Genomic DNA, 26,755 nt, shown 5'->3' with positions numbered 1-26,755 from the left:
GGTTTAATATTAAGTCATCTGAGAAATGTTTTGCATTTGTTGTGGTGTTAGTTTCCTCCTGTTTGCAGTTCTTCTAATGTCCTGGTCTGTTTATTTTAGTTTTCTGAAGAAATAACTGTTCCTTTTTCCACTTTCGGGAATGGCTTTCCCATCTTTTCCTGTCTGGGAAACTAGTTTAGGTGTTTGCATGCTCTCATTATCTTTATTCTCCCATATGGAGTGTTTCTGGTCGTTGTGTAGTTTTCAAACTTTGTGTCGAGGACCGTGTGTTTCTTTGTGTTGGAGAGGTTGGGGGTGGGGGGGGGGGGTCTAGGGTGAACGTGGCCTAAAGTCTTCATGTGTTTTCGGCCTGTTGCTGATCATGCTTGTGTTGAGTCCTATGGGTTATTTTCTTCTTTTGATGTTAGATCTCTAATGCTGCAGTTGCACGTGCTGTAGAAACTAGAAGCACTGTGGTAATTCAATGGTGCAGTGATGTATCAGATGGAGCTTTTATATATGTGTTTGTGTATACATAGTGGTGCTGAATGTTCATGTGGTGTTTTTTTTATATTTCCATGATACAACAAGTCATGACATATGCCCAAAACGACTCCAAATGATGGTCACACACTGATGCCATGTAACACAAATGTCAAAAACATCAGTTCAAGTGAAAATAAATACATGCCCATAAACATAATTTAACCCACTCTTTTGAAATGTATAGCCTAAAATTCCATGGTGTCTACATTTGTAATTTCAAAAATGGTGTAGTAGTTTTGGGTATTTTATGTCCAATCGTATTTACCCTCAAAACCATGGTATTTCCATGTATATTACTATTACTATTCATTAAACTTGTATTGATCAGGGCTGCATTGAATTGATCAAAAGCAACCGTAAAGTCATATATATTCTTACAAAAGATTTCTATATAAAATAGATGCTGTTCTTTTAAACATTCTATTCATCAAAGACCCCTTTAACAAAAAATATTGAGCAGCACAACTGTGTGCAACACTGATAATAATCAGAAATGTTTCTTGAGCAGTAAATCATCATTATATAATGATTTCTGAAGATCACGTGACACTGAAGACTGGAGGAATGATGCTGAAAATACAGCGGAGCATATTCAAATAGAAAACAGTTAATAATATTTAACAATATTACTGATTTAAGCCTTAGCCAGCCTTGGTGAGACTTCCTTCAAAATCGGCACCGTATAATCATACTACATTACCTTGCTACATCTTTTCGATGTTCTTTTGTCAGTGTAAACTGTGCATCCCAGATGCCAAATAAAGCAATTTTTTGAGCTGGCTTCATTGCAGTATTTGTGATCTTTATTGTTTCACGGTCATCTACCTGTTGATCATCAATGGAGGTGTTGATTATGATTCCAGTGAAGGTGTTATTGGCGCGGGGCTGATGACGAAAGTATTTTTGGATAAGGCTTCTCACTTTTCTTGTGTCTGTGTGATGCAGTGCTGATAAGTTGCTTCATGAATTAAGGAAAAGTGTAAAATCACAGCACTTTGTTTTAACTGGTGAACTGGTTACATGACATCTGTCTTCCCAAAGCATATTATTCAAGTGCAAATGCATGTATTGCATAGAAATTAAAACAAAAAAAGCTACATATAAAAGTTTGCAACCCTAGTATGTGTAGAAATAAACATTGTTTAATTCCAGGAATCATAGTTAACTAACTAGTTCCCGTAGTCTAGGTGTGGGTAAGTGGGTGGTTATTTCTCAAGCGTCTGGATTGGAGAATCGCAGGTGGTCTCTTTTGGGTGGTTAACCGAGTTCAGATGTGGTGCATTCTGGGAAAACACTCTATTAAAGCCGGTCTGTAATGTAGAGTAGTTCTTCAGATGGAAGCAGCAGCCCGATTATTTTGGATCATACGCATTCATGTCCGATTTAATTACTAGACCCAGAGATATATAGATGATCTGAAAGTACGTTTGTCCATTATGCATCTCCTTCCCTGCAGGATCATAAACCTGTTTGAGCTGAGAGAGAGAGAAAGAGAGAGACATTTGAGCGAGAGAAGCAGATCAAGAGCACACAGGACCAGGATGGCGACGGTGGGGACCGACATGGAGCTGAACGACCTGCTGGATTTCAGTCTTGTAAGTCTGTTTTTTTTAATAAAGACATCCATGGGTAGTTGACATCAAATGTAAAGCAGTGTGAAATGCAATAAGGTGCATGAGACTGTCATAACTGTCAGGCCATGCACGTGATTTTATTAGTGAAATTTTTTTTTGCTTCATAATTGAAATGTATGTGGAAATGTAAATGGAGAAAAAATATATCTTTGAATTTTTTTGTGTGTGAATATACACTTGTGTTACTGTGTTTGTATTAAAATTTAAAAAAAAAGTTATATATTTAATCACTTTTATTTTAGTTAGTTTTAGTAATTTTGATGTATTTTTGCCATTAATAGTTTTTGCTTTTTATATACACTGATATAGTATTTACTGTTTTAGCTTATTTTAGTACATCATGCTAAACTAAATTAGTGATAAATGTTACCTTGCATTTTTTAGAAATTTTATTCAGTTAACATTTGTATTGTTTCAAGTAATATATATTTTTAAGATTACACACTTTTCCTTAATTTGTTAACTTTTATTAATTTAATTACTTGGTAGATTATTCAGTAAATAAACTGTTTAATTAAACAAAAATATTGTAAGTCGCTTTGGATAGAAGTGTCTGCTAAATGAATACATGTAAATTAAAAAAAATAATAATTTGCAAACCTGGAAAAAATAATATATATATATATATATATATATATATAAAAAAAATATATATATGTGTGTGTGTGTGTGTGTGTGAAAAAAAAATAATAAAAAATGTTATTTTTCAACTATGATGTAAAAGATCTGTAATGTGCCTATAATGTATTTTTTATTATTATTATTAATGTTGTTATTTCTCAGCTGATATCATTTGTTCTCTCTTCGGTAGTTGATTCCTCTTCCTGTGTCGAACGGGAAGAACAGAGGCCCTACTTTACCCAGCAGTCAGTATGGTAGGCACTTTTAAATTTGCTCATCTTAACACCAAACATGACTTTTGTTACTGCTACTCTGATTATAGAAACGACTGGTTCAGGGTACACAGAATCTGATATAATCTGCAGATGGATTTTAACATGTTAAATCCCGCATGTAGAACATTCTTTCGCTGCACACGTGTCGATGTCGTTAGAGTCCGAGTGTTTGCGAGGCCTGTTTGATCCTCGTCATTCTCTCTCGCTGTTTCATGTTCTCAGCTGTCGCCCCTCCATCACGAGGGAGGAGGGGATGATGGGAAATGATAGTCGTCCTCTCACCCCTGCGAACAATGTCAACAAACATTAAAACAACATGCAAAACATCCCCCTTTCTGCTCTGCACCCGAGCGGAGTCCGAAATCAGATTCTTTTTGATGGAAATCCGAGGTTTTTGGGTGAATCTGACCAAACTGAATATGTTCGGGTGACTTTTTGCCGTTTACAGTCACGTGATTTTAATTTAGAAGGAACGCTGTTTTATTTTACAGTGTCACATTTAACTTAAGTGGAGGGGTTTTATTTATTTGTGTATAATTTTGTATTCATCTGAAACACAAAATGTATTTTCCTGCTAGTTGTAAAGTGTATAATGCACAATTTGGCAAATTTTCAAAAAAAAAAATAAAAAATAGGGCTTATCAATTTGCGATATGGACTTGTGTCTGTAAGTATTAAACTGCAAGAGGACTTTTAATGTGAAGTCTGCTTGTTGTGTGTGTTTGTCTTCAAGCCAACCTGCCAAAATAAAAGTTAGGTTTAACTTGAGGAATTTGTGACGCATTACTGTGAATTGTGAAATATATGATTGGTGTGCAGTAGAATATTCTAAGAAAAGTAGTAATGATAATATAAAATAAATTTTTAAATTTTTAAAATGAAGTTTTTACTATTTAAGAAATATTTGCACACTTTATTTGCCAAAATAAAAATAATGCTTTAAATAGTCTTTCCAATTAACTTTAAAATATTAAAAACGTTTTATGCCTTTATTTGATCATCACTGTTTTTTATAAGAAGTTTGTTTTAAATCATGAATCCAGAAAAATAAAAACAGAAAAAAATTATAAATTAAATTGTTAAAATTTTATACAATGATTAAACACTTTTTAATTATTTAAATTGATGAATATGGGGAAAAATAAAATTAAAATTTCTTTTAAAACTTTTACTAGTTCTTCTTTTATACGTTATGATTTCAATTAATTACACATGCTTTTTAACTACTGAAATCTTATAAAATAATTATAACGGAATCTTAAACAGTAAATAAATTTGTGAGGAAAAAAATATATATTTTTGGGAAAACAATAAAAATGATTCCATAGGGCCCTAAAAATGTAGTAGTTCTTAATTCAATTAATTATACATGTTTTCTGAATGCTAACATTTTACGTAACCATGAATTTGAAGAAGTTAAGTCATTAGTGGATCGTTTGACATTCTGTGTTGATTTGAGCGGGAGGTTATCGTGTTTTTTGGCACAAATGAGAAGAAGGAGAAGAAGGATTTGCTCTGAAGTTTGAAGGGGCCTTTTGCGTGTCTCAGTTGCCACAGTTTCATTTACTGAGCACCTGAAACTGAGAATAAGTGTGATATTTATAACAGCAGAACTTGTGTTAAAAATACTGAGAAATGCAAAGAGTTTTCATGAATAGGAAAGAAAAATCATCTTCCTGTGCAGTAGAGAAAAGTTCAGCTTTTCGACGACATTCAGCAGCTGAGTTCCTTTGACTCATCAAACAGCTGATTGAAAATGTTAGATGCAAGAAGCTAAATGCTGTAAAAAGCAATAAAGCTCTGCTAAATAAAACATTAATAACAAGAGCAATATTAAATACACGAAGACTTCTGATATGCAGACTAAATGAAAGTAAGCAGAGGTATGCTTCTGAGTCACCTGGAGCGAGAGCTAGTAATGAATGGTGTTTGTTTCACAGACTGTCTTCTGATCGCAGTGTTTTGGTGATCTGGGACCCTTGTAGCCCGTGACTCAAGTGTGACTCGTTCGGCTCGGTGTTTCTCTCCTCATAATTACAGCTCTGGTGTCTTTGTGTGTGAATGTATGTGTCCTGAGTCACTGTGAGCTCACAGACTCGCTCACGATCCCCTCGGGACAGAAACTCTTCTGTGGCTGTGTTGAACGCCTCTATTGTGGCGTGTAATTAGCGTGTCTGTGCGGGCAGGTAGCGTGTAGCTCAGGATGACACAACATGACTCTCTCGACTGCCGTGATTCATCAACTACAACCTGCTCTCACTGATCAAATCTCTAGATCTCTGATACAGAATGCACCCGTGTATATATATATATGGTACCTTACAAAGGTACATTTCTTAAAATTGGGATGTATGCATCCTCTGAAGCTGAATAAATCATCTCTCCATTGCTGTCTGGTTTGTTATGATCGGACAATATTCGTCTGAGATGCAACTATTTGAAAATCTGGAATCTGAGGGAGCAAAAACCATCTAAATATTGAGAAAATCATCTTTAAAGTTGTTCAAATGAATTCTTAGCAATGCATATTACTAATCAAAAATTAGGTTTTGATATATTTATGGTAGGACGTTTACCAAATATCTTAAATATCCTAATATTCCTAAATGTTTTTGTCATCAAACCCTTTTACTTCATATATTAGGCCTACTTGAAGTTCTTTAAGTGTATATACTTAAAATATTTACTTGATAATTTTCAATAGTTCACGATTATTTGATATTCGCTCATGACATGACATCAACATTTTATTTTGAGTTTTATTTATTTTACATTTATTTGATTTGATTTTACAATTTGATAGATCTTGTTTTACTGGTTTAAATAAATTTTTATAATTAAAAAGAATGGCTAATCAGATTAATTCATAAAACCTTTTTTCAATAGCGCTGCCCTTTTATTTCACGTTAATTGTTGTTTTAATTATATTTATCTTATTTAGTATAATCTAATATTGTCTTAATATTATCTTGTTTTAGTTAAGTAAATTTTAATAATTTATAGTCTCTGATCAGTTCAATTCATAAAACTAATTTAATTTATAAAAAAAATTATTTGTGTCCTGTGATTGGTTTTCTGTTTTAATTTTAATTATTAAAATTTATGTAATTTTAATTATGATTTAATGCAAATACCATTGTCAAAAAATTATAATCAAACACAGTGGACCTGTTTTCTGCATTCTTTGATTTATGCAATGTGAAATGCATTGTCTTTATTATTTATATATATTTAGTTTTTATTCATTTAAACACTTGGTTCACTTGGGATTCCTCTGATTGAAAGAAATCCTTCGTTTTACATCAGTGCTGTTTTAACTGCTCTAACAAGTGAACATCAGACTGATCTGAACTCCTTCAGGAGTGTTTTTTGTTTACGTGTCTGAGTGAGAACATCATTTCTAAACCTCGCTCTGATTTGTTTGATAGTTGTTCTGGATCTGAATTGCGGTGTACATCAAGCGTGGTTGTGAGTTGGAGAGGTCGCTGGCCTCTGTGGATCGGCTTGTAACCATTAGACGCTCAAACACGCAGCAGACGCTTTTTATTGGGCCTGCGGAGCAAAGTTTTGTTTATTCAGGTGCGGAGGGGAATGTCTCATAATATAAAGAGATTCTTATGACTGTCTGGAGAGGAAAAGAGCATTTTTCTGAATGAATTTCTCTCTTTTGCTCTCAGCAATCAGTTCGGTTAATTGGAGTGAATATTCAGGGCGCTTATGAATATGAATCACCTCTATTTTTGAGTTTTTTTTCATACTGTGCTGATATGTCATCGACCTCCTGTTGTTTCTCGCGCCATATTTCACAGTATTAGCTGTCTTTCATCTCTGTCTTTCTCTCCCACCCGCCACGGATCGCTGTAAATATCAATCTCGCTTCCTCTTTACCTCAAACTCTCATGATCAGGATCAAATCTGACCAAACTTACTGCTATTAATACACATTCTTGCACTCATCTGTTCACCTTGTGTGGAAAGTCTTCATAATTTTATTGAAATATGAAAACAATTTCTTGCGTCACATTACCTAAAGCTAATGAGATGCCTTGCCTTTCACTGCCTGCATAGACAGCATCCTATCTAGGGATGCACAATATACTAGTTTAAAAATGTATTTATTTTGTAGCATGTTGGTTAATATTGGATATGTATTATAATATTGGTATTAAACTGCCTGTTTTTACTTTTCGATTACCTTAAGTAGGGATGGTATCGTTTACATTTTGATACCGATACTGCTTACCGATACTTATCGATACTTTTTGGTGCAAAAAGATATGAAGTTGTTAATTTAAAGTAGTTTTATTGCTGCTGTATTAATCTTCTTCAGTCAAGAGCAGGGAGTTATTTTTCTCTTTGTGTTTTATTTTGTTATAATTAAAGGTATAGTTCACCCAAAAATGAAAACTGTGTCTTCATTTACTCATTCGGGTTTAAAACAACTTGAGAGTGAGTTTCTTCTTCTGTTGAACATAATGTTATTTTGAAGAATGTGGGAAACTAAACGGTTGCTGGTCTCCAGTGACTTTCATATTTATTTATTTATTTATTTATTTCCCTACTATCAAAGTCAGTGGGGACCAGCAACTATTTGCTTACCCACTTTCTTCAAAATATCTTATTTTGTGTTCAACACAAGAATAAATACAAATTAATACATGTTTGGTACAACATGACTGAGTAAATAATGAAAGAACTTAAATTTTGGGGTGAAGTATCGCTTTAATAACAAGCTGCATTATGTGTAGTACTGTTCCTTTAAGAGATGCACGCACTCATTTCTCTCTTGCCTGTTTACTTTCACTTTATTCATAATTAACTGTTTATATGTAGACCTTGTGTGTTTTTGACAGTATTAGCACAATCAGATGATAACTAATTACGAAAAAAATACCGGTTCTCGGTACCCATTCCTACCCTTAAGTGAACGCTTGATGACTTTTTTTAAATGAATCGAATAATTTAACACACACAATCTTTATTTTTGTAGCATTTCAGATATTGGATATATATATAAGATAATATTGATTCAATTGCCAGGTTTTAACTTTTTCATTACCTTAACTGTCATCAAGAATTCACTTAATCTATTTATTCTGTAGCATATTGATTAATATTAGATATAGTTTTAGCTAATATTGATATTAAACTGCCCATGTTTACATTTTCGTTTAATCTATTCTTGATGACGGTTAAGGTAATCTAATATTTTAATTTAATCTTTATTTTGTAGCATGTCAGTTAATATTGTGTGTGTGTGTGTTCATATGTAATATTGAACAATATTGATATTAACATGGTTAACTATTTTTGCATTGCATATAAATTAATATTGGTTTTACATAAGTAATATATATATATATATATATATATATATATATATATATATATATATATATATATATATATATTTATTTATTTATTTATTTTATATTTATTTATTTATTTATTTTATATATATATATATATTTATTTATTTATTTTATATTTATTTATTTATTTTATATTTATTTATTTATTTATTTTATATATTTATTTATTTATTTTATATATATATATATATATATATATATATTTTATCTACTTTACGGTTTGTTTACCTTAATCGTGATCAGTCTTAAAGTTTAAATAATGCGCTTAATTTTTATTTATTTTGTAGCTTATCAGTTGATATTGGATGCATTTAAGATAATATTGATATTTAAATGCATATTTTTGCTTTTTGATTCCGTTAATCCTCAAGCGTTCACTTAAAAATAATTGATTACCTCTATATATATATATATATATATATATATATATTTAGTGTTGAATTTAAAACCATTTCCTATTTTCTGTCTTTGTTGTACTATTTATAAAGCATAAAAGAGCATCTATAATAAAGCTGTGCTTGGTCATTCTGTGGATGCCGTCTCAGTAGGAGTCTCGCTCTGTTTCGCAGCTGACCCTTCGAACGGCTAGCCACAGGAAGTCAGTCCAGTCATTGTTATAAACGCCGTTCTTAATGCACTTTCCGTCCTCATTGTGTGCGAGCAGCTCGTCTCAGCGGTGCTTGAATAATTCTTTCCTGTTTTGTAGGTTCGGCTCCGTCGCTGCTGCGTTCTCTTGTTGTTTTATTGATTTTGCGGATCACGGTTTTTCACAGCAATGGCTCTCGAGTCGTAATTCACTTGTCCGCTGTACTCCTGTTCCGCTCCGTCGCCAGCGCTGTCATGATCGCCCCCCATCCCCCTTTTTAATTAGACGACAAAACAAAAATTATGAATATTCATAAGCAGACACCTCATTAATATGCACAGTTATGCAAATCAGCACACAATTAAGCTGCTTCTCTCCAGAGATGCTTGCGAGTGTTAAGGGGGAGACGGTTTTTCAGGGAAATTTCTGCTCCGTCGATCTTTAAAATTCTTCCGTTCGGCGGCTTTCCAGCCTTTGTGCTTGACGTTTGTGGTTTCGAAACCTTTGAGGTTTGGTTGACATGTCTAATCACACATCAGCTGGTGAGATGGCAGATACTGAGACGCAAAACAAAGCGCAGATTCAACCATCGAGCTGACCTGGTATTGCTGATAATGCAAACACAGAATGTGAGAACGATTTAACAAACAAAATCTGTTGTGTCTCAGGAGCTTTGTGTGAGAAAGGCTTAAGAAACTCATCTCAGGGCAAGAATACAGAGATTTTTACTCTACGAGTCGTGCTTGCAAACCACTGATGAGTCAGTTTGTAGTTTTGCACAAACATATTTGTTTTTCTGCAATGCATTGAAATTATTTGTAGCATATGGTATACTTCATTAAAGCTGAGGTAGATAACCCATTTTAAAAACCTGTATTTTATTTTAAACTTTCTTCAACTGTGCTAATCAGAAATGTTTCTCGAGCAGAAAATTAGCATATTATTCTGATTTCTGAAGATCATGTGACACCGAAGACTGGAGGAGTGATGCTGAAAATACAACTTTGATCACACAAATAAATTATATTTTAAAATGTATTCATATTGAAAACAGCTGTTTTAAGTTGTAATAATATTTCAAATTTTTTCACTGTGTTTTTAATCAAATAAATGCAGCAAATCAGCATGTTAGAATTGATTTCTGAATGATCATATGTAGCGATTAATACGTTCAGTTAAATGCGCAAACACTTGCGTTTATCAGTAGAAGCAACTTCTCCTTTTAGTCATAAAGATAAACCGAAATTGTAAACGGTTTGCCATTTTATTTACATTCACAATAAAAACAAACCTTTTGTGCATAAAATAATCCTTAAGAAAAATAGGATTTCGCTTTCTGCCATTTCCGAAACTGCGTTTTTCATAAAAATATATTTCTCGTATAGGCCTATTTATTGGCTGTATAAAGCCTAGCTTTATCGTGTTTTTAGACTAGCATGTCTAATGTCAAATTCATAACTACTGGATATCGGTGCATGTCTAGTTCTAAGTGTTGACGATGTTTGTGTGTTTTTCAGTTTTGGATGAAAGAAGTGGCTCCGGCTCTTGGGCTTCTGGAGAAGCGAACGGTCCCTCGTTTGGTGCACGGGTAAGAAATCCCCCAAATACATCACACGCAGACACTGAACAAATGCAGAAACGAGTGAACGAGATCGTGTTCCCATCAGACCTTAATCCCTGAAGGAAACAAACCCAATATCTCGTCCTCATCAGGATGTCTCTTATTTTGTCTCGTGAGGGTTTGTTTAAAGCAGACTTGCGTGTAGCTGGAGATGGGAAGGTCAGCAGACGTGTGTTTGTAGGTCAGATTAGCCGGCCATTTTTAGCGATCCTCGTGTTTACCTGCCGTGTGTATCTCTGATCTCTCACCTGTCAGGGTTCATGAATGTTAGACGCATCACGTGTGTGAACGATGTGTCCTATTCTCTCTCTGACCTATTTTGCTCATAAACAAGAAGCCTGTAATTTTAGGAGCCAACATTGTTCATGACCATTTCTCTCTGAAGCTTAATACTAAACAGGATTTGTTCAGTATTTTTCATTGATGTATATAATTTGACATTATAAATGTATGCTATTTTATCAACACTAATGTTCAAAAACAACAATTAGTATGTTTTTGAAAGTCTCTCTGTACAATTAGAAATTGTGAAATATTATTCTAATGTAAAATAACCGTTTTCTGTGTGAATCTGTGTTAAAGTGTAATGTATTTCTGTGATGCTCCGCTGTATTTTCAGCATCATTCCTCCAGTCTCCAGTGTCACATGATCTTCAGAAATCACAATAATATGATGATTTACTGGATTTATTTGATCAAAAATACAGTTAGAAATGTGAAATATTTTTATAATTTATTTTTAAGGTTAAACATTTAACAATATATAGTTTTGACTACATTTTAATGTTGTTATGATAATAAAAATATGCTTTTAACATAGTGTATTTAAAAAAACATTCAGTTAAAAAATATTATATTTAAATAAATCTAGAAATATAAATATAACATGGAATTTATTTTAATTTAATTTAATAGAAATATAAAAATGTATATTATTCAATAAAATAATGTATAGCTTTATATCACTTACTCAGTATATTAAAATTATATTTAACTATATTCTTTAATAATGTTATTTACGTTTAAATATAATTTATATTAACATTTAAATAAATATTGAATAGGTTAATAGAGATATAAATATGATATATGTGTGTGTGTATATATAAATTAAAAAAAAAATTTTTATGTACATAAAATTATATTATACATTTAAGTTACAATATTTTACTTCCAGTAGATCTTGTAAGTAAACTGGTTGATTCATGTTGATATTTCACAATATAAGCTCTGAGTGATTCTGCTGATCATGACTGTGTGTGTGTATTATTGTGTGTGTTTGTGTATTAGCTGTATGGAGACGGCCATCACTACCCTGAGCATGACGGCATGTACAACTTAGAGATCGACGGTGAGTTAACGCAAAACTAGGATGTCGAAGCATTTACCAGCATCATTTTTGATTCCATCGTATTCAATTTATACCATCAGGAGGTGGATTTTTATAATTGTAGATTACGTTCTCACGGATGAGGTGCATTTCTTTGTTGTTGCATGTAAGTGAAAAAATCTGCATCCTCTCTGACCTCATTTCCACAGCTGATGAGCCTCTGAAGTTTAACCCATGCATTGCCTGCAGTCCTGAGCAGGTTTAGATCACGCTGGGGATGTGGAGGGGGTTAATCCACGCTCCTAACCGGCCCTCGCTGGGCTTTAAAGCCGTGTGGGGGTTGCTTTTCAACTAATTGCCACTTAGGCATTTATAATGGGACGATTTGTTGTTTGTGTCCAGTCTGTAAGCCATAAACGGCGCACCTCAACCGCAGACAGATGGAGTCCAGCAACCTTTCAGCCCAACATTATCAGTCAATGAATAAATCACAGTCTACGCTCCTCTCATATTCAGTGTAATACAGGTTCACTAGTACCTCAGGTATACTGCTATATAAATATATTAAACAATACCTAAATATTAAACAGAATTATAAGCGTATCTCAATTATACTAAAATAACACCGATATTATACGAGAAATGGTTTCATTATATTTCTCATTTTAATTTTAGTTTGATAGGTTTTCTATTTTTGTGTAATAGTTTTGGTTTTAGCTTTTTAGGTTAATTCAGGTTAAATTAAAAATATGAGAATGTTGCCTTGGCAACTAGATGAATTATTTATTTTTTTAATATTTAATTTCAGTTAATGTTTATTTTGTTTGCAACAGTTTTTTTATTGTTTGTTTACTGTAATAACGGTGTGTGTGTGTGTGCATATATATATATATATATATATATATATGCACACACACACACAATTTAAATATAATAACATTTAAAAAAACTATATGTAATAAATAAATAAAAAATGTTTATATATATATATATATATATATATATATATACACACAATTAGTTAAATTTTTACATTTAAGTATAATTAAATTGAATAATTGAAATGATCAAACTGGAGAAGTTTTAATACATTAATTGGTTGTAATGTTAGTTTAATAACGTCTAGTTAAGGCAACATGAAATCAAACCAATCTAACTTTATTCAATCAGTTTCAGAAGGATAAATAAATCTATTCCTGCCTTTTCTCATCAAGAATCATGTTTGGTTCAGATATGCGCCGCATCACGCAGTTTAAGAGCGTTACAAATGCTTCTTCATGTCGACATGTTCAGCTTCATGTTTGTTGGTGTAATGCGTGATGTGTTTGGCTCAGTGTAAGAGTTTCTGGTGTTTGTTCTGCAGGGAAATCTGAGCGAGGATACCCCGTCACACAGGTAATGAACTGTTTTAGTAGTTGAGTGGTTTTGGTTTCCTCCTGGAGTCTGTTTTCACTGAACTCTGTGTTATCTGTGTTTAGCCGCAGCTCATGAGCGCTGATATTAGCGATGGTCTTTCTCCTCCGGGAATGAAAGTCTCTTCTCAGTTCTACAGTCCTCATCGCCGGAGGGTCGCTGACTCCAGTTTAGGTGAGCAATGTGTGTATGACGTCACTTAAACTGGATGGTTGTATAAAACGAATTTCTAGTTCAGTGTAGCCGAGAACCACTAGCCTAATAAGTGCAAAATAAACCCTTGTTTTTCATGTATTAGAAAAATACAGGAGTTTTTAACCTGATAACTCGAATAGCTGTTTATATAATAAATACATAATTCTGAAGTGAGTGAGTATGTTGGGGATTGCATATATAAACTAAACTAAGAGAACACGGAAAATACTAAATTAAAATCTATTCTAAATATAAACAAAAAAGTAACAGTATTTCAAATTTTCTACAATAGCATTGATGCATACACACACACACGTATATATATATTATTTTATTTTATTTTTTTTTATATTGAATTGGTTAATCAAAATATATTTTTCTGCCTTAAAAAATAAAAAATATATATATATATGTGTGTATTTATGTGTATGTATATATAATTTTTTTTTTTTTTATTTTTTTTTAAGGCCGAAAAATATATTTTGATTGACCAATTCAATATAAAAAAAAATATTTTATAGATTTAATAATTTTAATTTAGTATTTTCCGTGTTCTCTTAGTTTAGTTTATTTATTTACTTAAATAACTAAATCCATTTAAAACTATCTAAACAAATAAAAAAATATTGCTAAAATAAAATGGTTAATTAAGTATAAGTACATTTTATTTAAAATATTTTTAATTATTTTCATAATAATTGTCGTCTGTTTTCACTTTAATTTGAAAGTTTATTCGTTTTGTATTTGTTTTGATACGTAAACGAAACAAATGAAAAGTAAAATAAATTGAAGTATTTTGTTTTTATACTTTTTTTTAATTAAAATTTAGAAAATATAAAAATTTAGTATTTTTTTTGTTCTCTTGAAAGTTTATTAGTTCTGTATTTCTTTTGTTAAAATATAATATACTTAAATTTTACTTTTCTTTTTTATTTATTTATAATTTTTTTTATTTAAATGTAGAATTAAATTTTAGTTGTAGTATTTCTGTTGTTATTTTTTATTTTTTTTATTTATTTGTGTAATTTTAGTGTTTTTGGTACTTTAAGTTAAACTAAACAAATGTGTATATTGAAATGATTTTTAAATATTTTAAGAATTATAGTTGTCTGTTTTCACTTTAATTTGAATTTTTAGAACTTCTGTATTTGTTTTGATACTTAAACTAAACAAATGACAAGTAAAACAAGTTTAAGTATATTATATTTATATATATATTTTTATTTAAAGTATATTTTGTTATATTATGATTACTAATTAGTATATATTTTAAACAAAATAGTAAATGTTTTAAAATTTGTACGGTAAAATATAAAAAAAACCACAATACTAATATTTACATCTTAGTTTCTTTATTTTCAAATGGTACGCCACTGAGCTTTTTTTCCGACTGCTTGAGTGATTTTATTCACAGTAAATGAATGTATCATGAACTTAAACCGCATTTCTCTCACTAGCAGCTAATATCACAATATGGGTTATATCTCAACATCTCATGTGTGTGTTATTGTTTCAAGGGTTTATTTTGTGCTCTTTTTCCCTCATGCATGATGCTTTTGTGTGTGACGAATGTGTGTGGTTTTTGAAAAGCATGAGGTGTCTTGGTGTGCATCTGCCTGTCAATCATGTCGACTGATCACCTTAAGTATAAATCAGCGTTTAAAAGGCTTACCAAAAAGGCTTTTGTTTCAGATCCACTGCCCAAGAAGATCCGGAAGGTTCCTTCTGGCCTGCCGTCATCTGTGTCTTCGGTGAGTGTTGACGTGCACTCATTAGTGTCTAAGCCCGGATTATCATGCCACGTGAAGTCAGTCTGACCCAAAACACACACACACACACACGTGCACTTCCTGTAGGGCTCCTGTCACATACTACACGCATACTGTAGCGTGCACAGATTCTCTTTCTCTCTTATGGGTGCGTTTGCTGTGTATGCAGTCGTGCATTCATGCTCGCATGCAGTCATAACACCCTTCCTTTTTTAAAATCCATGCATGGACAAAACGCTCATCTATTAAATACCCACGAGGCCTTGGAGGGTTGCCGTGGGCAATAGTGCATGTTCTACTTCCTGTGTCTTTTCCTGTTTCGAGCAGGGCTGCTGAATTCATTCCTTTTCGTTTTCAATGCATAGTGAAATGTGAGACGATAAATGCAATTTAACATATTACTCTATGATAACCAGCTTTTAGTAACACTATAACGTGAGTTTTTAATACTTGAGTCTTCGTAGGCCACGTTCACATCGTTTTTGAGCAATGAATATGATTTACTATTATTATTATTATTATTAATGTGGAGAATGCAGATCATAAAGCGTGCAACCATACATGATGGTGAGTGCATGATCATTTAGATTTAAATGTCTGAATTTCACCGTGTTTACATTTTGTGATTGAATTAAGTGAATATTGTGTGGAAATATACAGTAATAATTAGTTGCACTGGGCAAAATTGAATTGTTGAGAGGAAAAAACCCCCCAGACAAGACATTTCATTATTGCATTAAAAAATAAATGTTATTTTGGAATAAAACACGTTTTTATCATCTTAAATATGTTGACTTTTTTTTAAAGCTGCTTATATAATGCAATTAATATCAAGCATATAAAACATGCGCAAAGAGCATTTGTAAATGTATAGTGTATTTTCCCAACGTTTTGGTTCACTTTAAAACGTATTTTTATTATTTGTTATTTTTGTACTTTTTTTTTTTATTTTATTTTTTTTTATAATAAATGCAACCATAATTCGCTTTTTCTATATGCATGTGTTTAATTCCTGTTCTGAATAATGGTTTATTTAAAGTATTTGTTTTGGAGAGAGAGAAATTAAAATACATTTTATAGTGTTTATAATAACATTTATAATATATTTATTTTTTTATGTATTAATAATAATAATGACTTTTTTTTTAACTGTGCTATTTTTACATGGTGCAAATTATTTCCAGAAAACAGTAATTATACAATATGCATTCAATAAATATTATATGAATATTTGACAATATTTACTAATTTCACTCACAGTATTTAAAAACAGCAAATGGACATATAGTTATTAAATTAACATTTATTTTATTTTATTTAAAAAAAAAACTATATTCGTTTTTTATATTGTAAGAAAGTAAATATATTTAGTTTATTTAATAAATATAGTAAATAATATTTATTTTATTTTATATTGTTTTTATATTTTATTTTTTAAGTTAATGTGTATTTTATTTTAATTAATAAAAAATGTTTTTTTTTTCTTTTAATGGTTTTAATTTTAGTTTATTTTAATATTATAGATTATAAAATGTAGTTTTTCCTCCACATATATTTACAGAAACTTCCAATAAAATGTCATTCACCGTAATAATAATTCATATACCAACAAAAAATATAATAATTAAAAGTTTTTTTTCTAATTAAATTTTTTTTTATTTAAAGTTTCTCCTGGAATAATTTTAGAATTTATCATCCATTAAATTAAAAAAATTCTATTGAACTGTTATTATTACTATTGCCATTATTATGGTTTTAATATGTAATTTTTTGTATGTTGGGGTTTTTGTTAAACTATTGTAACAGGTCTATTGAAATTATATTGTAATCATAATACTGTTTATCTTGCCTTTTTTGTGTATATATATGTATATACACACACACACACACACACACACACACACACGCACGCACACTAGAACCATAATTATTAGATGACATTAAAAAGACTAATTTTATGGATTGAAAAATACTAATTAAATTAATTATAAATCTTTACAAATCTCTTCCACAATCCTTCAAACCGCTAGTTTTTCCTCATTTGCCTGCAAAATATTTTTAATATTTTAAAATAGAATACAATTCAGTTTGATCACATTTTTTTTATGTATTTTAACAAGTACATGTCAGAATAAGTATGTTGCTACATTTCTGAGCGACGATGGATTTTTCACAAAGGTTATTGGAAACATTAAAGCATGCATTTTATTTGCATTTAATATGCATTGTGTGTTGTTAAATCGCTAAGATTCTGAACATTGGTGGTCTTGTCTCTGTGGCTCTCTTATAGTGCCTCTATTTTTACTCTCCCTGCCCTCATCTGTTCATCTGTTTCTCTTTCCTTTCATTTTTCCTCCTGGTTCTCTCCGTGTCTCCAGCTGTCTGTGCTGTTGGCTGCTCTCCAGGAACGGCCAGATGGCTCTGTAATTGAGAATGCATCGCTCTCTCTCTCTCTCTCCGTTTCTTTCTTTATTTCTTCCTTGTGTTCATGCATCTCCTTCGTTCTCTCGTCTTCTATTTCGCGTCGTTTATTTACACACATTTCACGTGGTTCTTTTCTTTGGATTTCTCCAGCATTGACATCAGATCGCTGGAGCGTGGCTTGTTTTTGACCCCTTTGTTGTGTTTAATTGGCTTGTAATTTGGTCGTATGTTCATTATATTAACACCTTTGCATGGCTAGACAGGCGTGCGTTGTTGTTTCTTTCGTTTTAGCGAACAACAAAGTATAAAGTGTTTTCACATTGTGCCTTTGTGTGTGAAACTCAAGAGGTTCAAGCTAACGGTGGATCGCCTGAACATCAAAACTCACATTGAACTCTTTATAATGAAAAATAAGTAAAAATTGGTTGGAGAATGCAACAAAATGCTAGATGAGTAATTTTGTAATTTCTTCTTGACTTAGGTGCAACAATTAATATTTTTGTTAAAATATTGTTATTATACATGTATGTATATGTGTGTGTGTGTGTGTGTGTGTTACTATTTTATTAAAAATAAAATAAAAAAATTGAAATAAAGGTAATATTCTATATTCTATTGTAATGGTTACAAACATTTGCCACGTAACTAAAGCTGTCTAAAAATTTTATATTTTAATAAAATTGTAACTATAAATATAATACAAAGAAAGATATTTAAGAATGAAATTTTGAAATACAGTTTCTTGACTAGAAAAATATTTAGATGTATAAATATTTGTGATTTTTTTTTTAAGTTTTTTTTCTAATTATAAATACATAAATGCATATATTAAAATATGTAAATAGCTAAAATGATGGTAACTGGCATTAAAATGTCAAAAGTTATTTTGGGCACTGCTTTCCTATTGGGGTCATTATTTTGGACTTTCCCTTGAGTCAGGGTTTTTTTTTTTTTAATGAATATTTCCTAATCTATAGCACATGCACACGTAATGCAGCTAAAGCAGAAGTGGACGATCACAGGCCTTTGGTGGACTCTGACCTGAATCCCAGCTTTGCTTTCTTCTGTGTGGCAGGTTTATCCCGGTTGTGAGGACTATAACCAGGATGGCTCCGGATACCCCGGATCCAAAGCTGCAAACCTTTATCCAGGCTCTTTCTGGCAGGGTATGTGGGTAGTTTCTGTCCGAGTGATTTTTGGCAATGTTAGTAATATCGTAAACCACACTGATCTTGATGCAATAATTATCACTTCATTTGCATCACTTAAAATAACTAATGACCTTTGGTTTTCCTGCCTTCTTGCTACATGTATTTTGTATAAGCAATACATATTTATTATCTGTCTTGTATTCATTTAGTGGAAAACTGTTAATCAGAATCGATTTTGCAATGATGCACATTTGGTCCAGATTGAATGTTTCAAATTTATATTAAAGAAAATACATTTTTTGAGGTATATGTCCAATATAAAAAAGCTATAATATTTAAAAAAAAAAAAAATCTGGTATTTTGTGGTCAAATATTTGTGCATCTTGAAACTAAACGTTTCCTTCATTGCTATTTGTATATCTTTTGCAGTAATTTGTTTGTGATTAGTAATATTGTGAATTTCACATTGTATTTATTTCTTTAAGCCTTTTTCAAATGCATTATTTCATGCATTTTCAATAAACACTTAATATAGATTGTTTCATGTGTTAATTTAGTGCAAACTTATTTTTACCAAATATTTAATACCAAATATTAATGGACTTTGCAGTCATGCAGACTTAATATTGTAAGTTCATGCTGGTGCAAATACATAAATATTGAGGTATATATTCTAGTTTTATGTCTTGCATATCACTGTGGTCTTTTTTAATCACATAAAATAAGTTAAACTCAATATTTCATGTCTGTTTATTTGATAAGTGGGCGTGTAATAAGCAGACTAATGCAATGTCAGTGTCTGCTTCTTTCGCAGTAATTTTACAGTTAATCGTCCCGCTGGTTTCTTTTGGATTACATGTTGATTTGGTTTCTCAGATGGGCTTCCGGATCATTGGGGACAGTCCAGTTATCCTCCGGTCATGAGTAACTCTCCTCACATCGGTCAGCAGGCTCCGTTCCCCTCCATAAACACACAGGTGAGCCCACGATTGAGGAACCCGGCTGATGTCTAAGAAATAATAACATTCTATTTTCATGCATTAAATGTGACAAAGTACTGTGATTAACGAAATCCTTCGGTTGTCGCTTAAAGCATAAGATTAATACACTTAACACCTTTAAATATAAATTTCTTCGGTTCAGTAAAACAGAAACGTTTACAATAATCCAAGACCATCACAGAAAGGCATGTGAATATTTAAATGTAAATTATAAATGTATAAAAGTTATGAAAATGCATTGACATTTGTTGAAGTTATTTATTTTTGGAGAACTTTTTATTTTTATTCAAATATATCATTATATATGTATTTTAATTTCTAGATATAAATGTAAAGCATAAAAAATAACAATAACAATAATTAATAAATGGCTAAATTTAGAATATTTTCATATTTTTGGTATTTCAGGTCTCTTGTTATTGATGTGTCTCAAAGTCATTTCTTTTTGGGGGAAATATTTTAATGCATAAAACAAATTCCCCCAAAATAAATGACTATTACACACATCAATAATTTGTGTTTTAATATAAATTAATATATTTAAATATATACATTATTATACATGCTATATTTAAATATAAAAATGTATATTAAAACACACATTTTAAATATATTTACAAACCATATACAAATTTATATTAAAACAAATTATAAATATATTAATATATAATACTACAAATTTAGCCATCATTATCATTTATGATAACTTCTCAGTTGTAAACAAATTTATAATTTTTTTTTGTAAATGTTTTAATATACATTTTTATAGATTTATATATTTAATCATATAAATTATGTTATATAAAGTTATAAATGTATAAAAAATATTTTAAATATTTAGAAACTGTTTTAATATAATGATTAATGTTTGAAAATACATTTTATTTATATATATATATATATATATATATATATATATATATATATATATATATATATATATATATATATATATAGCAAACGAGCAGGCATTTATTTAATAATTGCAACAGGCTTAGTTGTGTCTGATCGGTCATGATCTCCGATTCATCGGGTCAAAAATAAGTCCTGGAGACCTCACCAAGATGTTTTTTTTTCTTTCTGATGAGCCAGTGACCACAGAAAAAAATGCATTTAATTACCGCAGACCTCGATGTGGAAAAGCAGTGGAACATTCCTGATGTTGAACCTGCTCTCAATAGATATAAGAAGATGTTTGCAAACGTGCTGCTGAATAATTGCATGTCTGTGTCTCATCCGCAGAAGCGCCAGCCTTTGCCCCTTTCACCGCAGAACTACCCTCTGCACGGGAGCGAGGTCAACTTACCCACCAGCTTCCACCCGGCGTCGGCTGGATACGGCGTTCCCAACCACACGCCGCCCATCAGCTCCACCGAGGGCATCATGGGTAAGAGTCCTGTGTCCACCCTGTGACCTGCTCTCGTTTCAGTGTGTCTGAGTAACTCACATTCACCTGTAAACTTCAATCTCTGATAGCAGTCAGCAGAGCTGGAAACCCAGGCAGCTCCGGCGCGGAGATCGGGAAAGCTCTCGCTTCGGTGAGTTTGGGGTTTTCCAGTGTGTCATCTGCAGATTAATGCGATGAGAGAGGTTTGGAGTAACCAGAGGCTGATATGGACGATCATTTAGAAATATGACTTAATTATACGTTTATTGAATTGTTGTTTATTTAAAATTTTGTGTTGGTACTGCATGGATTTTTAGGGGAGATTTTATTTGTAATTTTTTTTTATTGGCTAATTATCAACTTGTTAATCATGATTTTAGAAAATTCTGAATTTAAGAATTGTCTTTATTTTATTAATAATAATTAAATAATTTTAAGTTGGCAGTGCCACACAGGAATGACAAGAAGAGGAATTTTCTGAATTGCAGTTTTTTTGACTAAACATAAATAATTTGATTATGCATAATTATTCACAAATTATTGTAGTGGTTTTTTTTATATATATATATATATTGAATTATTTTTATTTTTCAGTTTTCAATTTTTGTTTTTTTTACTTCGTTACATATTTAGACATTTAATTAATTTAAGGTTTTTTTATACATTAATTTTTATTTCAGTTTTAAGAAATGTAATTCAACTTAAATGGAAAAAGAAATATTGCCTTGGCCCCTAACTGAAATTATTATTATTATTATTTATATTTTATTTTATTTTTATTTATTTTTGATTTTTCAATTAAAGTCATTATTATTAAATACTATTACACATAAACAAATGTATTTATTATATATATATATACATTTTTTTTTTCACATTTTCTCAATCTCGAAATGTATTCCAAACCACTAATAGCATTGAGACAAATTTTTATGTTAATTTAATTGCGGCTCAAATTACAGCACAAAATTTTCATTACACTGTTTTGTGAACTTCATGAAAATAAATTTTAACAGAAATAATTTATTTTGTATATATAATGTTTTCTGGAGCCATAAATCAAAGTTTACACACATACACACACTCAAATGCATGTGTATATATATATATATATATATATATATATATATATATATATATATATTACTCCTGATCATTGTGGACAGTCTGGGAGATTCATACTGAAAAATGTATTTATAATAACACGTACTGATAAACACATCAATTACGCTTCTCTTGCAGCTCAACCATTTACTGAATGTTGTCTCTCTTGCTCTGTAGATATATCCCTCTGACAATAACAGCTTCTCCTCGAGTCCCTCCACTCCTGTGGGCTCTCCTTCTAATGTTCCTGGTGGGTTGTGTGTGTGTGTGTGTGTGTGCGTGCGTGTGTGTGAACGGCTCTGTAGTGCCATCTGCTGTGCGATCCGCACCGAGGCTGTATTGACGTCTGTGTTTGTGTTTCAGCTTCTGCATCTCAGTGGCCCAAAGGCTCTTCTCAGCCCAGTTTTGAGCCCGGACTGCAGGCTGCGGTACGTTCCTCTTCATCACCTAGAGATTAAAAACATTTAGCTGTGAGCGGTGTTGCACGTGATGTATGCATGCATCATATTTCTAGAAACATCGCACATTTATGAGCAATATTTGCAGTACATGCATAGAGACTTCTAATTTATCTTGTAGTATTTTGCTGCATTTAACGAATTAGGTTTCACTTTACGGTTCCAGATGTTATTATACACTTAAACATCCATAATGCTCCAGTTGTGTTATATTAATGATGATGATAACTAACATATATATATATATATATATATATATATGAAATCAATTATGAACATCATACAAAATCACTATATTTATCATAATTTAGTGCATTTCATTATATTTAATAAATCAACTTTTACTTAATGGTTGCACATTGCTTCAATATATTATTCAACCAATACATTCAAATTTTGTTTATTTTTTTATTAAGTTCAATGTGTCTGGGTTATATAGTTCAACTAAGACTAAAACCTTATGTAAAAATATTTTAAAATAAAATGTTTTATTTTAATTATTTCATCTACTTTGCATGGCAACTGAATTAAAAATCCATGAAAACTAGACAAACTGCTAAATGCAACACTAAACACAACAAAATTACTAAAACTTTGAAGTTAATGAAAAAACTGAAAATATGGAAATAAAACGTATAAATAAAATCTATCGAAGTATCTCATCTGAAAAGCAAATTTAACTTTTGTTTTAAAGGCTGTTGCGTTAGCAAGCACAAGTTGGGGGTTCGAATCCCAGGGAACACATGTTAGGAAAAAATTGTTAGCCTGAATGCAATGTAAGTCGCTTTGGATAAAAGCGTTTGCTAAATGCATCAATGTATTAATGCTTGATAAAAATGTATTCTACATTTTTTTCCTCTTATCTCTGTTTGGCTCACAGAAATAACATCTTTGTTGCCAGTCTCTGTTGCATATGGTCTCATTGTGCATTTGATAAACTTTGAGTAATCTGTGTTTTTCTGCAGAATAAGATGGATGACCGTCTGGGTGAAGCGCTGCATGTGTTGAGGAATCATGCAGTGGGCGCAGACATGCACAGTTTACTGAGCGGACATCCAGCTGGTGCTCTGGGCTCCATCAGTCAGGCCTTCGGGCTCATCAGCCGTCTGCCCGGCCTGGTGAGTGTTTGTTTACATGCCTCTGTCTCCAGCCCTTGTGAGATGCCTGCTTGGGGCCCCATGAAATCTGCTTGATTGTTTTCACTAATTTGTTTTAATTGCTATATAATATTTTGGTAATCAAGTCGTGTTTAATCAATGAAATCATGAAACGAATGCTTAAACATTTTTTTTTACAAGCTTTACAAAAATTACAAATACCCTTTGAAAAGTATTAAAAGTTTTACAAATATGTTTTAGGGGCCCTGTGAAAGCAGTTTTATTTTTTCAAGATTTTTTTTTTAATTGCCAAATTAATTTTTACTAATCAAATCATGTTTAGTCAATGAAATCATGAAACTTATACTTAAAAACTATTTTTTCAAGCTTTACAAAAATTGCAAATGCACTTTGAAAAGTATTTAAAAGTTTTACAAAAAAATACATTTTAGGGGCCCTATGAAAGCGGTTTTATTTTTTCACAATATTTTTTTAATTGCTAAATTCAATTTTAGTAAGCAAATCATGTTTAATCATGAAACTTAAAAAAAATTTTTTACAAGCTTTACAAATATTACAAATACCCTTTGAAAGCATTAAACGTTTTAAAAAGCATTAAGTTAACAAAATTACATTTTAGGGGCTCTATGAAAGCAGTTTTATTTTGTCATGAATTGCTAAATTAAAGTATAGTAATCAAAGCATGATTAATCAATGAAATCTTGAAACTTATACTTAAACGTATGTAATAAAAAAATTTTTACAAGCTTTACAAAAATTAAAAATGCAATTTGAAAGCGTTAAACATTTTACAAAGCATTAAAAGTTTTACAAAAAAAAAAAAACATTTTTAGGGCCCTATGACAGCAGGGTTATTTTTCACCAGTTTTTTAAAATTGCTAAATACAATTTTTGTTATCTAAGCATTTTTAAGTATAATTTTTTTTACTTATTCTGTTTTTTAAAGATACAATTATTTTAATAATCAATAAGGATGTGTAATAATTTGAATTCATAATACTTTAACAATTTAATCATTAATAAATAAATAACAATAAATAGTGCCCTAAGAATTAATGCTTTATTTTTTCACAGTTGTCATTTTAAATGTTTCTGGATTGTGTTTTGTGATTGTATACATATTTATCAAAAATCAAAAACAGTGTTAATCAAATTAATTATTAACTTTGTAACAATAATTGAAATGGGTGCATTAAACACTTCTCTAAATTTAGTTTAAGACTGTCAAAACAATTAACTGCCATCAAAACTAATTTTAAATTTGCTGTTCAGCAAGAGAAAATGTAATGACAACAAATAATTATTGATCATTTTACCGTCTTTCCTATAGATGTCAAATCACAGTGATGATGCCGCAGGCTTGCCACAGTCCAGTGCTCTTCTGCAGGGACACCACGCCCCCCACCAGGCTCCGCCCACTTCTCAGTCCGACACCTTTACCAGTCAGTACTGCTTTTTGAATTATAATTGATTGATTGAGATTCATGAATGATGTGGTTATTGTATGATGCATGCTTTTCAGACACCGACATGGTGTTAGAAACAATGAGTTCATGGGTTCGATTCTCAGGGAATGCATGAACCGATAAAATGCATACTTTTAAATGCAATGCAAGTCACTTTGGATAAAAGCATTTTCCAAATGCATGAATGTACATTAAAGTATAATTTAAACATCCAAAAATCAAACTCTTCACCTTTAAAATGGTTTCACAGTGCTGTTGTCGCACAGCGTGATCAGCATTTTTTGTTGCTAATCTCATCTTGTTTTTGTTTGTCAGGTCTTTCTCTGCCTCGTTCCTCCAGCTCTGAAATAAAGCGAGAGGATAAGGAAGATGATGAGAACCTGTCTATTGGAGATAAATCAGAGGACGAGAAGAAAGACGGAAAAAGCCGCACGAGAACGAGGTACCTGCCGCCCAGCAAACCTTCATTTAGTTCCAGGAGAAATAAACAAAGTACAAGTCAAAAGTTTGAAATAATTAAGTAAATTAAAAGGTTTTTGGAAGAATCTCTTCTGCTCATTAAGTCTGCATTATTTAATTATAAATATAGTAAAAGAGTGGAATTTTTTAACATTTAAAATGTGTTTTCTGTGTGGATCTGTTAACGTGTAATGTATTTCTGTGATGCTCCGCTGTATTTTCAGCATCATTCCTCCAGTCTTCAGTGTCACATGATCTTCAGAAATCAGAATAATATGATGATTTACTGCTCAAGGAACATTTCTGATTATTATCAATGAAAACAGTTGTGCTGCACGATATTTTTGTGGAAACTGATACATTTTATTTTTCATGATTCTTTGAAGAAAGTTCAAAAGAAAGCATTATAAATGTCTTTACGGTCACTTTTAACCAATTTGCTGTGTCCTTGATGAATAAAAGTGTCTCTAATTTACTCCAAACCTTTGAATAATAGTGTATCATGATTTCTACAAAAATAATATGCTTGTTTCTTGAGCAGCAAATCATCATATTAAAATGATTTCTGAAGGATTGTGACACTGAAGACTGGAGTAATGATGCTGAAAATACAGCGGAGCATCACTGAAATAAATAGCATTTTACAAATTGTTCACACTGAAAACAGCTGTATTTGTGACAATTCACAATATTAAAGCTTTTATTTACTGTATTTTTGATCAAATCAGCCTTGGTGAACAGAAAATTCACCATTCACAATATTAAAGCTTTTATTTACTGTATTTTTGATCAAATCAGCCTTGGTGAACAGAAAATTAAATTCTAAATGTTTGATTGCTAGTTAAA

The 26,755-nt window shown here is 31.3% G+C and overlaps 1 protein-coding gene across 2 annotated transcripts in view; it reads left to right on the top strand.

The window, feature by feature from the left end:
* The window catches only part of LOC132154406 (transcription factor E2-alpha-like), a 36,816-nt gene that overhangs the window by 903 nt on the left and 9,158 nt on the right, over window positions 1–26,755 (top strand). For both annotated transcript variants that reach the window (XM_059562948.1, XM_059562947.1), the window contains exons 2-17: window positions 1,982–2,120; window positions 2,971–3,034; window positions 10,531–10,601; window positions 11,925–11,985; window positions 13,328–13,359; window positions 13,443–13,551; window positions 15,265–15,323; window positions 18,841–18,931; window positions 19,793–19,893; window positions 21,160–21,304; window positions 21,394–21,455; window positions 22,586–22,658; window positions 22,772–22,836; window positions 23,832–23,984; window positions 25,315–25,426; window positions 25,766–25,892. In XM_059562948.1, the coding sequence (XP_059418931.1) occupies window positions 2,067–2,120; window positions 2,971–3,034; window positions 10,531–10,601; window positions 11,925–11,985; window positions 13,328–13,359; window positions 13,443–13,551; window positions 15,265–15,323; window positions 18,841–18,931; window positions 19,793–19,893; window positions 21,160–21,304; window positions 21,394–21,455; window positions 22,586–22,658; window positions 22,772–22,836; window positions 23,832–23,984; window positions 25,315–25,426; window positions 25,766–25,892 (1,379 nt within the window). In that variant the 5' untranslated portion in view covers window positions 1,982–2,066. The remainder of the gene's footprint in view (window positions 1–1,981; window positions 2,121–2,970; window positions 3,035–10,530; window positions 10,602–11,924; window positions 11,986–13,327; window positions 13,360–13,442; window positions 13,552–15,264; window positions 15,324–18,840; window positions 18,932–19,792; window positions 19,894–21,159; window positions 21,305–21,393; window positions 21,456–22,585; window positions 22,659–22,771; window positions 22,837–23,831; window positions 23,985–25,314; window positions 25,427–25,765; window positions 25,893–26,755) is intronic.

This window comes from Carassius carassius, chromosome 12, assembly GCF_963082965.1.
Source record: "Carassius carassius chromosome 12, fCarCar2.1, whole genome shotgun sequence".
Lineage (NCBI taxonomy): Eukaryota > Metazoa > Chordata > Actinopteri > Cypriniformes > Cyprinidae > Carassius > Carassius carassius.
The sequence above is the reverse complement of the archived record's forward strand: the minus strand, read 5'-3'. Positions and strand labels throughout refer to the sequence as shown.